General features: G+C 39.0%; 1 protein-coding gene across 1 annotated transcript in view; it reads left to right on the top strand.

The window, feature by feature from the left end:
* LOC126484141 (uncharacterized) overlaps nucleotides 1-10,686 on the top strand; it is a 129,511-nt gene extending 118,825 nt beyond the window's left edge. The window contains exons 6-7 of the mRNA XM_050107535.1: nucleotides 4,602-4,773; nucleotides 8,906-10,686. Coding sequence (XP_049963492.1) covers nucleotides 4,602-4,773; nucleotides 8,906-10,392 — 1,659 coding nt within the window. The 3' untranslated portion in view covers nucleotides 10,393-10,686. The remainder of the gene's footprint in view (nucleotides 1-4,601; nucleotides 4,774-8,905) is intronic.
* The last annotated feature ends 8,084 nt before the right edge of the window (nucleotides 10,687-18,770 follow it).

Here is an 18,770-nt window from a genome sequence, read left to right as displayed (position 1 = left end):
AGACCAATCTCACATGCCTGAGAATATGCTTTTTCTCTGTTGTGTAGGCAGGGTACCACATTTGAAGAAACAGTCACTTTGTGCTCTTATCCTAACAACATTGTAAGAAAAATCAGTACATAGTTGCAGAATTTCCTTGTTTATTCAGTTTTTACGGTGTATTTCCTGTAAAGATGCATTATATGAGGACTTCAGTAGAGGACACATGTTCAGCCTCCTTTGCCTAAATGGGCTCTGCATTGCACCTGTGTGTTCCAAGACTTGGTGATCGCCCATGTGGTGGAAGTGAGTATAAAAGTCTATCCTGGGCAAACAGGACAGCATATTCTACGTACATTCCATGCAGCTAGCTGCTTTCCATTCCCTAAATTGCTAAGAAACTATGGCCATAGAGGAGCTCAGACATTCCTCTTCTCTGTTCCCCCAGCTAAAGTTGATGTATTAAACATAGCTTCCCAAAATTCAGCAAAGAAGATGCAGTAAACATTATAGAATTCAAATCAAGAACAGCTGCCAACATGAGTAACTTAGAAGCAGATACTGTCATTGTAGTAAAGAAGCTTAAGTCAGTTACTAAAGGAAAGTCTTCCAATCCATACGGTATACCAATGAGATATTCTTTCAGAATATGCTGATGTAATTGCTCCATATTTGAAAATCGTACACAACCACTTGCTCAGTGAAAGATCCATACCAAAGTTACACAAGTCATGTCAATAAATGAGAAAAGAAATAAAAGCAATCTGTTGAATTGTGTACAAATATCACTGACATCAGTTTGCAGGAAGATTTTGGAACATGTACTCAGTTCGAACATTGACATGTAGTCAGCATAGATTTAGGAAACAAAAGTTCTTGCAAATACACCATTGGCCCTATATTCACACAAAGTAATGAGTGCTATCAACATGCAATCTTAAGTTTATATGAAAATAGTAACTGCTCTTGAAAGAATAGATACCATTGATGACCATGCAGCTTCTCTAGAATAAATGATAATTAATTGAAATCCTCAGCTGTCGACAGGTGTTGTTGATATACCTCATTGGGAACAGCTGAAAATGTGTACCCAACCGGGACTCGAACCTAGGATCTCCTGCTTACATGGCAGAAGCTGTATCCATCTAAGCCACCGAGGACACAGATGAATAGTGCGACTGCAGGGACTTATCCCTTGCACGCTTCCCATGAGACCCACATTCCCAACTTTCCACAGTCTACATACGTAATGTACCTAATAGATATTTGCCCATCCACTCATTATTCACACATACTAAGGTGATGATCTGTAATAGTTGGGGCAACCTGTGCGTATTTGCACAGATGAAAGTAAATGGCCGGGTAGCCTATAACTATATATGAAGATAGTAACTGCTCTCAAAAGAACAGATACCATTGATGACCATGCAGCTTCTCTAGAATAAATGATAATTAATTGAAACCCTCAACTGCCAACAGGTTTTGATATACCTCGATGGGAACAGCTGAAAATGTGTGCCCCAACCGGGACTCGAACCTAGGATCTCCTGCTTACATGGCAGAAGCTCTATCCATCTGCGCCACCGAGGATACAGATGAATAGTGCAACTGCAGGGACTTATCCCTCGCATGCTTCCTGTGAGACCCACATTCCCAACTTTCCACAGTCTACATACGTAATGTATCTAATAGATATTTGCCCATCCAGCTGAAGGTTTCACTTAATTATCATTTATTCTAGAGAAGCTGCACGGTCATCAATGGTTTCTGTTCTTTCGAGAGCAGTTACTATCTTCGTATTTAGTTAAAGGCTACCCGGCCATTGACCTTTGTCTGTGCAAATGCACACAGGTTGCCCAAACTCTTACGGGAATCATCACCTTAGTGTGCGCGAGTAATGAGTGGATGGGCAAATATCTATTAGGTACATTACGTATATAGATTGTGGACAGTTGGGAATGTGGGTCTCACGGGAAGCGTGCAAGGGATAAGTCCCTGCAGTCACGCTAATCATCTGTGTCCTCAGTGGCTCACATGGATAGAGAGTCTGCCATGCAAGCAGGAGATCCCAGTTGGGGCACACATTTTCAGCTGTCCCCATCAAGGTATATCAACACCACCTGTTGGCAGCTGAGGGTTTCAATTAATTATCATTCAATCTTAAGGTGATTCCATATTTCTAGGCCTTTGAAATCTAGCAAGTGGCTTCTAATCAAATTACATGCATAAGGAGTATTATATCAGTTATGTCACTATATTCATAATTCTCTGTCAAAAAGGACACAGTTTGTAATAATCGGAGATAAGTCATTGAGTGAAACAGAAGTGGTGTGTGGTGTTCCCAAGGAAATGTTATAGGCTCCCTGCTGTTTCTAATCTATATAAACAATCTCAATGGTAATGTGATCAACCCTCTTAGATTGTTTGCTGATTATGTCCAATAAAGTCATCAGAAGATAAGTCTGAATTGCAAAATGATTTAGACAAGACATCTATATGGTATGGAAAGTGCCAATTAGCACTGAACAATAAAAAGTGTGATTTCCTCCACATGAGTACTAAAAATAAGCCATTAAATTTGGGTTACGTGATAAATAATACAAATTTATAGGTTGTTGATTCAACTAACCACCTAGGGATTACTATTAAAAATTGCTTGATTGAAGCAGTCACATGGAAAATTCGTTTGGAAGGCGAGCTAAATACTGTATTTCATTGGCAGAACACTTGGAGGATGCTACAAATTTATTAAAGAGGACTATGCTTGTCCTTCTTTTACTAAAGTATTGCTGCACAGTATGAGATGCTTACCAGATAGATTGATAGAGGACGTTGAAAAAGTTCTAAGGAGGACAGCTCGTTTTCTGTTATCAAGAAATAGGGGAGAGAATGACACTGATATGACAAGCAGTTTGGGGTGGCGATCATGAAAAGAAAGGTGTCTTTCATTGTGGTGAGATCTTTTACAGAATTTCAATCATCATCTTTCTCCTCTGGGTACGATAATATTTTATTGACTCCCTTCTACATAGGGAGAAATGACTATCATAATAAAATAGGAGAAATGACAGCTTGCATGGAAAAATTTAAGTGTTCATTTTTCCTATGCACTGTTAGAGAGTGGAACAGTCAAGAAATAGTCTGAAAGAAGTTCCATGAACCTTCTGCCAAGCATTTGGATGTGAATTTCAGTGTAGTGATGAAAAAAAGGATTCGTTTTAAAGATAACAAAGTCCCCTGACTCATTTAGGTGCATGTTGATGACTCAGTGTGTCTACTATTCTGTGGGTTGTTATCTTTATTCCAAGATTGTTTATGCTCATATGATTTAAGTTTTCACCAAATATATTGCTGAAACTGGGTTCGAGTTCATCTGGCACTCAGTTTTAATCTGTCATGAAGTTTATTTCAGTGCACACTCCACTGCAGAGTGAAAAGTGATTTTGGTTAACAAATGATGGTTGATCTGGTACACAAGCTGGCCAGTCTGTGTGTGTAGTTTTAGATCATTGCCTTATCTATCTAGGCAAATGCTAACTCCAACTAAGAAACACAGGGCAAAATCTATGCTTTTGCCAACAAATGGCTTACATCACCTTCCTTTAAGCAGTGATGTAAAGATAGTAGTAGTGACCCCTATACAAAATAATGAAATAGCAAGTCCAATGGAAGCAAGTACCCATCATCTGCAGCCCTCATAAATAGAAAGAATATAGAAAGAGAGAGCAATGAGTATTACAGTCTGTCTGGAATCTTACTATGCATACAATACATTACACAGGAGATCTAGTACAACATTGAAGTATGAAGCACTGATCTTCATAATCCTCTCTGATATTTCATCATGCCCAAGTGATCACCAGTCACATAACTGATTTAATATCTTTTTTTTTCTTGTAGTTGACCAACTCTAAGAACGTGTACAAGCTGGTGGATCAAGACGCTTAATCGTATCTGACCTGGTCCACCAACTTGTAAATGTTCTGCTAGTTGGTTGAATTTTACTTGACTTACCAGCTATTGATAGGAAATGATAATTAGATATTTTCGTGAAGAACAGATGGTCTGGCCTTTACCTGTCTGCAAAAGGCACACTTCCCAGTACAGCCAATAGAAACACAACAACATATGTAACAGCACTCACGGCTTCCAAAACTAAAAGTTCCTTCTTCAGGGAGGAGAAAGGAGTCACATTGGGGAGGTTAGACAGTGGGCTATGTCATTCAGAACCCAGCTGACAGAGACCTACCTTGTAGGAGGAGGAGGAGGAAGAAGAGAGACTTAACCATGTGTGCAATGGGTAACCACTGTAACAATGGCTGTCTCAGAGGTATTTGATGACATCAGTAATTTACTATTTTACAATAGTGAATGTATTGTTGTATTTGTGTTTTCTGTTCTCTGCAACATTTTATGCCTGTGCAACACTGTAGTTTAAATATTTAATTTATGATGTGTAATGCTTGTGTAAATGTCAAGTAAAAAATCTGAATTTACAGTTTTGTTTGTATTAAGTTGGAATAAAAGCATTTAATTACTGTTGGACCAGAACTTGACTAAATAATGTGACATTAGACATATCCAAAAAGACCAGACACTGAAATTTAATGTTCTTTCTGCAGCTTCCAGCAGATTTACAGCAGAAAGTCCTTTCATATATATACATGTGTGGAAGAAGAAGAGCCCCTGACAGTAATTCAGCTCCTATTAAAATGGAAATGAAGACCATCAAAGTGCCTATACCCTCTTCCCCACCAACTTCTATGGTTTATTCTGTCAACAAGAATGCTAGTGGTGAGTCTTCATACAAATTAAATGCTATTAGGGTGATAAAACGTTACTGACTGAGAATAAGAGAGCAGTCACATTGATTTTTGAGTGTCCTTATGTTTTTATAAGCATGCATTTGTTACACTTTAATTCAATAGTTTTTTTGGAGTGAAAAACTTGCAAAGCCTGAATTGCAGATTTTGCTATTTCAATTAAAGTTTGACATCTAGTTTCGGTTGCTATTTGCAGCCATCTTCAAATCGTCCAAAATGCAAAAGAGTGGTAAATATCCATTGGAAAGTGTCATTAGCAGTAGTCATGCAGTGACATGCGTTTGTCAGTAACAAGACAATGACAATATGTAATTCAAAAATTGTAATAGAAATATTTTCAATCTCGGCATTAAACATTTTTTCTTCAAGAAATTTTTATTTAGTAAACCACATCAAGACTGCTGTCTCCTCCCAGACAGTATTAAGCCTCACTGATAGTTCATTGGCATAACTGCAACTTGAATCCTGGTAGAGTTTTAATATCTTGAGGTAATAGTAATTTAAATGTGATTGATATCCTGTTAATGGTTCTGCTGTTGAAAGGACACAAAAAGAAGAGATATATTGTGCGAAAAGACATGTAGCTTTGGAGTTTTGGCAGCTGCAGTTTAAGAACTGAGGAATTCTGAGATGACTGCCAGCATGAAGCTCACATATATCAGTATTTATTTCATTAATTACCTTGTGTAGCACAGATAATAACTTCTTGATGAACTGGTAACCTTTTCTAGCACCACAGTCAAAAAGTATAAAGCTATATTCTCAGTAAGAACACACATTTTCTTCTGAGAAGTTTCAGCACTCAGAATTACTAGCCAAATTGGGCACAGAGAATTCATATTTATTTTCTGAAACAGCTAAACTTATTTAGGCAGAGCAGGATTGAAAATGTGATATCTAATCAGTATAAACTATTACTTTCAGTTAGTGTACTCATTTGTGGTTTTCATAGAGTCTTCCATATTTTAAACAGTATTTTTATTCTACCTTAACAATGAGGGCTGAACTTCAATACTTAAAAGCTTGACATACAAACATTGTGTTAATATTTTTTATTACTATGTTAAAGAGAGCAGTAGCTGTTTTATTATATTGAAATTACCATTTTTTGTGACAGTCATATAAGCTGAAGCAGAGCTCATTTTATTTGTTCCAAGAAAGAGAAGGCAGAAAATCTCATTGTCACAAATCCCTCCTATTGCATTGCACTTAATACAAAATTGAGCTGTGTTTATGACCAGTAACTCAGTATAAATTATTTGATAACAGTATTTTGTATTTGGGAGCCAGTAAAAAAAATGAAACATGTTGAAAGGTGACAGGGGTGAAATGAGAAGGAAAACTGTTGTCACATTAAAAATTCACTTTTCCTTTAGCATGAAAAAGTTTGTCAGCTTTGTAGTAATTGTAATCTGTGTTTCAAAAAGACAGTTACACGGGACATTATTGACATTCAGGAGATGCAATGCTGGTACAGAAAATAGGAACTTAATATACTTGAGAAAAAAACATAACTTTTAAACAACAGATGGATTCTTTGAGAGAGAAAAGAGGAAAAAAATGGAGGAGGTATAAAATGGGGTGGCATATCGAATTCCTGATAAGGAGACATGCAGCAGATATAAGGATGAAGCTTAACAATGAGAACAGAAAATGTTTCAGGTGTATTGGGATATCAAGACAGTAATCAGTAAGCAATTTGCCAGCTACAGTTCAAAGATGATACAGTAGAGGGATAAAATAAGGAATAAGTACTGATATAGACAAAAGAAAACTGCTGCTGGAAAGAAATACACAAATAATTATTTTTTAACAAACCCATAATGGTTTCACGTAACATAACAGACACAATGGACAGTTGTTGTTGTTGTTGTTGTTGTTGTTGTGGTCTTCAGTCCTGAGACTGGTTTGATGCAGCTCTCCATGGTACTCTATCATGTGCAAGCTTCTTCATCTCCCAGTACCTACAGCAACCTACATCCTGCTGAATCTGCTTAGTGTATTCATCTCTTGGTCTCCCTCTGCAATTTTTACCCTCCACGCTGCCCTCCAATACTAAATTGATAATCCCTTGATGCCTCAGAACATGTCCTACCAACCGATCCCTTCTTCTAGTCAAGTTGTGCCACAAACTCCTCTTCTCCCCAACTCTATTCAATACCTCTTCATTAGTTATGTGATCTACCCATCTAATCTTCAGCATTCTTCTGTAGCACCACATTTCGAAAACTTCTATTCTCTTCTTGTCCAAACTATTTATCATCCATGTTTCACTTCCATATTTGGCTACACTCCATACAAATACTTTCAGAAACGACTTCCTGACACTTAACTCTATACTCGATGTTAACAAATTTCTCTTCTTCAGAAACGCTTTCCTTGCCATTGCCAGTCTACATTTTATATCCTCTCTACTTCGACCATCATCAGTTATTTTGCTCCCCAAACAGCAAAACTCCTTTACTACTTTAAGTGACTCATTTTCTAATCTAATTCCCTCAGCATCACCCGACTTAATTCGACTACATTCCATTATCCTCGTTTTGCTTTTGTTGATGTTCATCTTATACCCTCCTTTCAAGACACTGTGTATGGTATATATGAATAAAAACCTACGAGCTGCCTTTTGTCTTTTAGGTTTTTATTTGCGGTATGTGTTTCAGAGTGAAACCCCATCATCCTGGTTTCCAAAATTTATTTGACCTTTTCATCATGAGGATGTAATGTATTCTGGAATAGTACCTCACCTGAGGTACAATAATTTGGATTTTAGAAGAGTTGCTTAACTGAGAAAGCTACTCGTCAAGTTTTGCAACTACTGTAATAAAATAGTGCTGTTTGGTATTGTCTGCATTCTATCTAAGGCATTTGACTGTGTAAATCACAGTATTCTCCTGGATAAATTGAAGTTTTATGGGACTGATGGTATAGCGAACAATGGATAATGCCATATCAACCAAAGTTGAAAGTTGTACTTAGTAATTCAATCAATGTAGTCCAGGGAGATTGTTGTTTGTGACTAGAGAGAAATCACATAATGGGATTCCTCAAGGCTCAATCTTAAATCCACTGTTGTTCCTCATATACCGGGTGATCAAAAAGTCAGTATAAATTTGAAAACTTAATAAACCACAGAATAATGTAGATAGAGAGGTAAAAATCGACACATACTTGGAATGACATGGGGTTTTATTAGAACAAAAAAAAACAAAGTTCACAAAATTTCCGGCAGATGGCGTTGTTTGGTGATGATCAGATGATCGGTCCCCCCCTCATTCTTTCTCTCCCTCTTTCTCTCTCGTGTAAACAACCTAGCTGCCTCAGGTGTGACTGCTTATCATGTCATGACAAAATGCCTCAAGTGAACTATAATGGTAGAGCTTCCACTATGAAGTACGTAGATCCAAAAAACACAACACTCAACTGACTTTCTATCATAAAGTTTTAAACTAAATAACACAATAAATTAATAACAAGGCTGGACAAGTTTTAAGACATAGAAGAGAAGAAACAAGAGTGGTTTAGGAGGTTAAAATAGGTTGAGCCTGGCAGGGTGAAAATATATATTGGATTAGAAGATTCATCTCTTTGAAGGGAAATAATTGCTCTCTCTTAACCCCCCTCCTTTCTGGGCCCCTCCTCCTCTCTCCCCCCCCCCCCTCCTCTCTCGCCCCCCCCCCCCCCTACCGCTCTCTCGCCCAGCCCCCCCAACCGTCTCGGGGGAAATTATTGCTAAGTACGATGATCCAGTTGGGCCAGGTAATCTACCATGCACTCGGGTCCTTTAAATCACGCTGTTCATTATTTCTAACAACTTGGGTACTGGATATCCTCAAGGTGGACAGTTCATTTGTCACCATCTGTTTTTCAGTTTGATGTTGGTCATTCAATTAATAAATGACATGCTTTCGTACATGGCCCCTCTTTGATGATGTAGTTTGTGTTTGTTAGCCATACTTGTGTGAAAACAAATCTTTGACCTTGTTTAAACTGAGGACTGTAGTTAACCTACTTGTTTATTTCAGGCTGTAAAGAGATATTTTATTATTAGTTACTTAATTTTAGATTTGTGTGTGTGTAATGACTACTATCTCTGCCAACAGAGAGTGATGACAGCACCGATGAAGGGACAGAAACAGCACAGCCACCAGTGGACAGCGTTTCTGCAGCAATAATGGCAAAGGTTCTGGAAGAACGGCAGCGGGAGCGTCAACAGATAAGACATTGTGAAAGTTGTCAGTGCCATTCACAAAGTGGACGGATTGTGGAAAATTATATGAAAGGTAGTGATGCTACTATTCAGGTTGATTTTCCATGCTTGTGGTGTGGGCAGTGTGCGGACTTGGGAAAAACTGTCATTGATGCCACCAACAGGGCTAGCCAGGGCCTTGTAAGGTATGTTGATGTAATTGCTACAAGAACTGGTGAAACTGTTAGTCGCAGTAGCCAAGTGAGGCAGAATGAAATTGACAGTAGCTATGCTTCTAATAATAGCTCGGGAACTAATCCTACTAGGTTGGGTATCAAAATTGACAGTTCCAGACTGAGTACATCAACACGCAAGACTGTTAGTAGTGATGTTACTTGTGTTCCACTTAGTGGAAGTTACAAGAAAAGTAAATCAACTGAAAGCTTTTACCCTCAAATCCCAAAAGCTGTGATTACTGTTGGCAGTTCAGTTCCTGCAGTGAATGGTTTCACAAGTGAGAAAAAAGAAGAAAGTCGTAAATCATCTAGTGAATTGGACGAAATGTTGAGAAATGGTTTTGGTAATAAACAGACATCTTCTGTCAACAACAGAATAAACAACAGTTCTCCTGAACTAAAATCAGTAGATTTTTCGAATATAGATGCTAGTGAAAATTCGAAACAGAATTGTTATCATAATTATGTAAAACACAGTGTAAATAATATTAAAGGTGTTCAGAATTGTACTATAGATCTTGAAGTAGTTAGTGATGGCAAGAGTGATACATCTGCTACAGTTAGGACTAAAAGTAATGGAGATCTTGTAAATAGAGCGCAAGTTTGTCAGGTAAGAAACACCTCTGAGAATTCTGGAACAAAAGTGAATAGTTGGGATGGTAAAAGTTACATAAATAATGGTGAACATAGGAGCAGTTGTTCAGAGGGAACAAGAGATTTAAATGAATGTGAGAAATTAATACCATATTCCACCTCTGAAAAGTGTGTTAGCCAAGTGCCATTCCCTGGAATGGTGAAGCCTACAGAAACCAGCATAAGTAAGCTCACTTTTCTAAATTCTTCTAAGCCTAAAGACAAACATTTAGATAATTCTGTGCTTCCAGGACCTCGTTTGTGTTCAATGCGTATGCAGCTAGGTTCAAGTAATATCTTATTAGATAATGCTACAGCATATGAACCTGTATTGTATACAGGCAGATCATCTCACCAGGAAACCAGTAAATTGTGGAATAGCAATTGCAGCAGGCCTGGAACGGCAGTGCTTGTGCATTCTCCAAGATCTCACTCAGTATCAAGCACAGAAGAGATAATACATAGAAATGAGGGAACCACCAATAAATCATCTCAGTGGTTACAAGACAATCCACCAGAAACAGAGATATAGTATATATTACAATGAAGTAAATAATATTAAATGTAAAACATTTTAAGAATGTTTGAATTATATATGTCAAGTTCCTTGTATTTTTGAAACTTGAATTGTGTGTTTGTTAATATGAGATATACAGTTTTATTCATTCAGTATCAGTTGATGAAATCCTGTATTGCCGCTGATTTGTAATTAAAACTTTAGCTCTCGTACTGTATTTATTCATAATGGAGCAAGACAGGGCAGTGTACAAAGCCAGTTGGTTGCTGGTGTATCTTATAGTAGCCAAATACAAATTTTAGGATTGTACTACATGTCTTTTTGTCACTTGAAAATTTTAGTTGTTTCTTTTTGCATTTCTGTATCTTTAAATGTATCACATATCACCTTAGACATACTTAAGGCCAGCATTGTGTTGTAACACGCAGCCCAAAGTGAAGTGAACTCTGATAATGTAGTTGAAACATTGTTATAACTTTGTGTTTGTAGATTTTAAGCTGGAGTTCCTTTTGGGGGGGGGGGGGGGGGGGGAGCAATTTGTGGAAAGGAAATTGTAATTGGTTCCTCCAATTGTGCTACATTGTGGAATGGGGCAGTACTGAAAAAAAAGGTACCTTTTTTTGGCAAGTGGTGATCATTGAACAGGATAGAGTTGCAGGAAAACAGATATTAAGACTTTGCCACATGAAGAAAGCGTCTTTATATCCACCCTGAATTTTGATATTTTCTGCATACATGTCTATTGCATCCTCTACCAACAAAACATTTTAGTAGACATAATATATTTGGATATGTAATTCCTCAAATACCAGCTCATTCCTTTCCCCAATTCACCCTTCTCTTTCTCCTAAATCTCACTTTGTATGTGGTTACTGGGCATAATAGAGGAACAGTGACTTTGATTATTGCATTAGTGTTTTGTATTTGAAAATATTTCTATTTTAATTCTATTAGAATGTGTTGCATGCATCACAGTGTAAGATATAAATAACCATTTTTGGCATTTGGCTACGTAATAACCATAATGTCATCTATACTGTGTGCTGTTGACTACATATAGCACTATAATTTAAAGTCTGGTGCTAATAATAGAGAGTCTTCCATTCATTGGGAGTAACTGATATGGTTGTATTCTTTGTTTTCTGCAGTTGAGAGGTGATTCAGTTGTGATTAAGGCCAGACACACTTATACATTATAAATTTCAATTTGTTTTCAAAACCATATCAAGTAATTATTGTAAACTACATTTCAATATCTAATTTATCTCATTTCTGTATGCACATTTACGTGCTTCACACATCTGGACTACATGTAATGGAACGTTAGTCTTTAAGTCTTTAAAAGAAGTTATAATCTGGACTTGTGAAGTAAACCATGTTTTATATCTTCTGGTATTGTTAATAACCTCTCATAAAATGTGTCCAATGCTGTACACTCTTCACTGATCAATTTTTTTCCAGTTCACTGTTAAGGTAATTGCACTGTTAATCTAAAAATCTACATCCATACTGCAACATGGATGGATAAGAAAACCTAGTCATGAAGTGGCAGCAGGAGAATACACATTGAAATTTGCAAGCTTTTGTAGCCAGTGGCTCCTTCTTATGGCAGAAGGAATGAAGTGGAAGGAAGAGGGATGAAGAAAAAGGGCTGGTGAGCTTTAGAAAATGGTGATAGTTTGAAAAAGTTGCCCAGAACCAAAGTCAGGGAAGTGAAAAAGTTGCCCAGAACCAAAGTCAGGGAAGACTTACCAGATGGGATGAGAAGGAAAGACTAATTGTTGGGACTGCACCAGATGATATTTGAAAACCTGAGAGCTTAGAGGTGGAAGATAGAGTTAATAAGAGTAGAAAGCTAAGTGCATTGTATGTGGCGCAGGCAGGCGTGGGTAAAAGTAAACAAATCAGAAAATGAAAGGTATAGAAAACTAAAAGGGAGTGAAGAAAGGAATGGTTACATAGAGAATGCTGAGACGTAGAAATTATGGTGAGAACCAAGGACATGTTGTAATGTCAGTTCCCACCTATGGAGTTCTGAGAAGCAAATATATGGGAAAAGAATGCAGATGGCACGTATGGTGAAACAGGCACTGAAATCATGACTGTGATGTTGTAGAACATGCTCTGAAACATCCAGTGTTGCCAGTGTGTGAGTTTGTCCATTAATCGTGACTGATGACTTGGTTGTAGTCCTACCAGTGTAAAAGGCTAAACAGTGTTTGCATAATGTCTGTCTTGCTAATTGCCCTATCTTCCACCAGTAAGCTCTCAGGTTTTCAAGTCTAGTCCAATGCAGTCCCCAACAATCAGTCCCCTTTCTCTTCCTGTCCAGTAAGTCTCCCGTAATCCAGGATTTTGTGCAACTTCTGCAAACACTCTCAATTTCCTAAACCTTGCCAATCCTTTTTCTGCACCCCTCTTCCTGCCCATTTAAGCCTTCTGCCAGAAGGAGCCACTGTCTCCTAAAGCTTGCAAATTTCCATAACCTTTATAATGTGTGTGTTCTCTTGTTGCTGCTTGGTGAGTAAATATTTTGTCTATCCAGTTGCATTACATTTTCAAAAATTATTTTCGTTGATCTACATTCATACTGCAATATATTAACGTTGCTTTAAGGGACATTACAAAACAAATTATTCTCATAATTGGCAGTGGTACAGAGACAAATGATTGTGGAGTATTGACTTAACACAATTTTCCATGAAACAAGTAGGTACCAGTTATAAAGAGGAACAAAAGTGTAATATTGATTAACACTGTTGGTGATGACACAATAGTAAATGTTTAAATTGGTTAAAGATATTTTTAAGAAAATATTTCCCCGGGGGTCTTGAACATAAAAATAAAAGGAAAAAGTACAGAAAGTTAGCAGGTGAGATACTGGAAATAATATGCATCATAAAGTTGAGAAGAGTGTTAACAGAAAATATACATTGCCTTTCTTGTTTGGAGAGAATAAAAATATTTCTGATGTACAAGACTTCAGATAGTAACAACATGGGAGAGAGTGAAAAAAATTGTGTAATGGGTTTTGTGTCAGTACAGCAGTCATTGTCATGACACGTGGTATAACAGACGTTAGTGAAAGTAGCATGTAATTTTAATATAGAGTCAGCCACATGTAAACTTATCTTTCTGCTGTTGGTTTGACTGAAACTGGTTGTGTTATGCACTTTTTAAACAGGAATAAGGGAGCATATTTAATGTGTTGTTAGCAGACTCGATTAAAAGTAATAGTAAACAATGTATTTGTAACATTGCTTGTAAAAGATCCACCTTTTGTAATTTGTTTGCAACACTTACACCTTTTAGGTCTGTCCTGTTTCTACCAGTGAGAGTATGACAACACTTTACCATGAGACCATGTGCAGCAAGACCATTAATGCTTTTGTTGGATCTCCATCTGCAAAACCAAACCTAATTTTGTAAATATATTAAATAAAGAAATAGACTGAAATTTACAGAGGTATTGTTGGAGCTGAGAATGATTAGTGTACAGTCACTACTACCTAATGTGTTCCCAGGATCTGAGCAATGTAGGTGCCATTTGTCAAATCATTGGAAAGCAAGGATCGATACTAAGACATGTATGTGAATTCTTAGAATTTCAGTTTTTTCTCCCAACAGTCTTGTGACTGATTTGTTGCAGCCCACTGTGAATTAGTTTCCTGTGCCAACCTCTTCATTTCAGAGTAGCACTTGCACCCTATGCTCTCAAGCATATAGTGGGTAAATTCCAATATCTAAGTTTCCCTACAGTTTTTATCCTCTAAATCTCCCCTTAAAAACCATGGAAGTTATTCCTTGATGTCTTAATACTGTCTCCTCTTCTTGTCAATGTTTTACCATGTTACCTACTTTGCCAGTTCTCTGGAGAATTCCTTATTTCTTATTTTATCACTCCATCTAATTTTCAACATCCTTGTATAGCAACATGTATCACATGTTTCAATCTCTTCTGTTCCAGTTTCCCCTTAGTCGAAGACACACTTCGTAAAATTCTGTGCTTCATACATTTTCAGAAATTTCTTCCTTAGATTGAGACTGATGTTTGATACTATTAGACTTCTTACAGCCAGAAATGCCTAGTTTGCCTGGGTTAGCCTATTCTTTCTGTCCTTTCTTTGTACATCATTTGTTACTTTTGCTTCCAAGGTGGTAGAATTCCTTCACTTCATTTCTCTGTTTTCCTCAATTTGTACGAGGGTTATTCCAAAAGTAAGGTCCGGTTATAAAAAAAAAATCAAAACTAAAATGTTTTTTCAAAACAATTGTTTTATTTACATTCCTTACAACTTTATCTATTTTTCTACATAACTTCCATACTTATTTAAACATTTGTCACATCGTTCAACAAGCTTTTGAATGCCCATGTTATAGAAATCGGCCGCCTGTGACGATAACCAGTCCTTAACTGCTTCTTTGACTTCATCATCTGTGTCGAAGCGCTTGCCGCCGAGAAACTCCTTTAAGAACAGGTGGAAATCACTTGGCGCCAGGTCCGGACTGTAAGGAGGATGGTCCATCTGTTCCCATCCAAATTTCTTGATCAGAGCTTGCGTTTCATTTGCAGTGTGGGGTCTGGCATTGTCATGCAACAACAAGATTCCAGACGACAAAAGACCATGTCGCTTATTCTGGATTGCACGTCGAAGTTTAGTCAGGGTAGCGCAGTAGGCGGCTTTATTAATCGTTGTTCCTATCTCCATAAAGTCGACTAACAATACTCCACGTCTATCCCAGAACACAGTCGCCATAACCTTACGTGTTGAGATTGTCTGCTTTGCCTTGACCTTGACTGGCGATGATGTGTGACGCCATTGCATTGACTGACGTTTAGACTCTGGAGTGATGTGAGAAACCCATGTCTCATCCCCTGTGACAACATTGTCTAAAAGACTGTCACCTTCCTTATGATATCGCTCCAAAAAATCAAGAGCAAAAGCCATTCTTTTCATTCGTTGGGGCTCAGTAAGCAGCCTGGGAACCCAACGGGCACACAATTTGTGAAACTTCAAATGTTCAGACACAATTCTGTACAAAGTTGTTCTACTCACATTCGGAAAATGCATGTCTACGTCTGTAATAGTGAATCGGCGATCTTCACGAATTTTTTTGTCAACCGCATTGACCAAATCGTCTGAAATCACTGATGGTCGGCCACACCGTGGTTCATCGTGCACATTATCCCGTCCTTCATTAAAAGCTCGCACCCACTTGCGCACTTTACTGTCGCTCATTATGTTAGGACCGTACACTTCAGTAATCTGCCGATGGATTTCCACCGCTGAATTGTTTCTTGCAGACAAAAACCGTATCACTGCCCTTACTTCACAATCGGCGGGCTGATCAATTGTCTTAAACATTGTAAAGTGACACTGTGAACTACACTCAGCAACAGTAACAAAGCGAATGGCGGCGTTTGACGCGCAAGGCTTGCCGGGAGTCGGCGCGCATGCGTGTTTTGTCATTGGCGCCAAATTTCAATAGTTACGGCGAATCGGACCTTACTTTTGGAATAACCCTCGTATGTCAAGTTTATCACTGATCTCATTTTTGCTACCCCTCATTACTTTGGTCTTTCTTCGGCATACTCTCAATTTATAGTGCGTGCTCATTAAGTTGTTCATTACATTCAGCACACCCTGCACTTCCACTGACCCTTTTATTTACTTCCATCATTGCTTCTTCAGTGTGTAGATTGAACAGTAGGGGCAAAAGATTACACCTGTGCCTATTTAACTGGTGCACTTCATTCGTGGTCTGTCATTTTTATCTTTCACCTCGTGGTTCATGGACGTATTGTATATTGCCCGCCTTTTTCTATAGCTTACATCTATTTTACTGAGAATTGACCGTCTTTCACCATTTTTCCAGGTTGACAAATTCTGTGTTTGTGTTATGATTTATCTTAAGTCTTGCATTTATTATCAAGCACAGTGTCAGAACTGCCTCTTGGTGCCTTTACTTTTATGAAGACCACATTGACTTTCATCTAACAGGTCTTCAATTTGTAAATGCTCACTGAATAGCAGAAGCATTGACATGCACACACTATTATATTGCAGCAGCTGAACAGACAATGCTGGGATTGCAGTTTAGCTGGTGGATTCGGGTGGGGGGTTGTGTCATGTGAAGTGGTTAGAGGGAGAAAGGGGTGGGAGGAGGAGTTGAGGATGAGAAGCTAATGGTTGGGAGGGAGGCAGCATTTTTGCAGGTTAGGAATGCAAGAGGGACGGATGGCAGGTGCTCAGGCTAGGCATGTGGTTACTAGCTCCATTGAGGTGTGTCACACAAATAAGGTGATGTGAAGGCATGGATTAGGAGGAGATGGCAGTACAGAGAAAGAGGAATCTGTTGGGTAGAGGATGTGGAGGCACTTGGTGAATGCAGATGGAGGCCAGGAGGATCATGGGAGTGAAGGATGTGTTGCAATTACAACTCCCAAGTACTTAGTTCAGTCAGGATGGTTCTTGAGGGAAGGACTGAGATGGTATGGTTGTAAAGCAGCCATGAAACTTGAGTGTGTTGTATTCAGCAGCATGTTAACTTTGTTCTTGGTCACAGTCAGGTGGCGGCTATTCATTCCGGTGAATGGCAAGTTGGTGGTCTTGTGCCCACATGGCACCCTGCTATGCTAGCCTTTTTATGTACCAACTAGAGCAAATTTTCCTAGCCTCACAAAACCCCAGAACACTCATTGATGATACCTTCATGATCTGGATCCAAGCCCAGGACACCTCATCCTCACTCCTCCACTACCTCAACACCATTTCTCCCATCACTTCACCTGGTCCTCCTCAACCCAACATGCCACCTTCTTGGATGTTGCCCTTCATCTTTCTAATGACTATCTAGACCACACTCACATTAAATCCACTAACCACCAACAATACCTGTATTTTAACAGCTGTCATCCCTTCCAAACCAAAATCCTTGCACTAACATACCTGTGGATGACATATATGCTGTGACAAGAACTTGCTTGCCCAGTGTGCTGAAGGTCTCACAGAGACCACCACAGATGTAGTCAGCAAACAGATTTCTCAAGCCATATTCTCACCCCTAATCTCACAATCCCTGCCCCCGAGAATCTGCTGCAAAGGAGCACAACCATTGTCACCCTGGACTGGACAGACTGAACCCTATCATTCATCATTTTGTCATGGTTCATTCTTATGCCACTCCCAATCCCTTGCCACACGGCCATATCCCTGTCGAAGACCTTGGTGTAAGACCTGTCAGATTCACCCAACCAGCACATTCTACTCCAGTCTGATTGCAGGCTTATCCTTTTCCCTGAAAGGCAGGCCCACCTGTGAAATAGTAATGGTATGTTATCACTGCATAGCATATATATGGGCATGTCCACCAACCATCTGTCTTCGAAAACCCAAATTAACCACCCAGTGGAACTGCACCCTGCTGTGGACAATCACACTCAGATTCAATGGCTGTATCACAACTCATGCCATCTATATCCTTTCCTTCAGCACCAGCTTTTCTGAACCATGTTGTTGTTGCAACACATACTTTGCTCCCATAATTCTGCCAGTCTTTATCTCCACTAACTCGCTGTCCCCACATCCTTTACCAACAGATTCCTCTTCCTTTGTCCTATAATTCCCTCCCAACCCATGACTCCACATTGTCTTAGCCGTGCACCCACACCTCACCATTTCTGGCACCCATATGCATAGTGCCTAGCCCATGCCCCTGCCATCCCTCCCTCCCATATTCTAGCTGGTATATCTGCTGCTTCCTTCTGAGTCAGTAGCTACCTGTCCCCAACTCCTGTTTTTTGCCTCATTCTCCCTCTACTCATCCCACCTAATGCAACCCCCACCCCAGTCCACCTGGCGAACTGCAGTTGTGGCATTGTTTGTACAGCTGGCGCAACATAGATGCTTTGTGTGTGTGTGTGTGTGTGTGTGTGTGTGTGTGTGTGTGTGTGTGTGCGCGTGCGCGGGGGGGGGGGACTTTGGACTTTTGTATGTGTTCTTCAGCTCGCCACTGTCAACAACTCGACGCTTCTGCTATTTGGTGAGTGGTCTGCTTTACTCCTCGATTATTTACATTCTTCCAGAACTTTCCTTATTATTTTGATCCTCTGTGTTCTTTTCTATTCTTCTGTATATTACTCTTTTCAGCATCTTGGTTGCTTGAGTTGTTACGCTGTCTGTGTGATAGTTGTAATGCTTACCTGCCATTAATATCTTCAGATTCATTGATGGTATTTTTCCAAAGGTCTGACGGTATGTTTCCGGACTCACAGATTCTGCAAAGCAACTTGTTTAGTCGTGTGGATGCCACATTCCCTAATTAGTTAGGAAATTCCGAAGAAATGTTATCTGCGTTACTTGATCGAAAGTCTTCCAATGCCCTGTAAACTG

Source organism: Schistocerca serialis, chromosome 6 (genome assembly GCF_023864345.2).
Source record: "Schistocerca serialis cubense isolate TAMUIC-IGC-003099 chromosome 6, iqSchSeri2.2, whole genome shotgun sequence".
NCBI classification, from domain to species: Eukaryota; Metazoa; Arthropoda; class Insecta; order Orthoptera; family Acrididae; genus Schistocerca; species Schistocerca serialis.
Note: the sequence above shows the minus strand (reverse complement) of the source record. Positions and strands in the feature narration are given on the sequence as shown.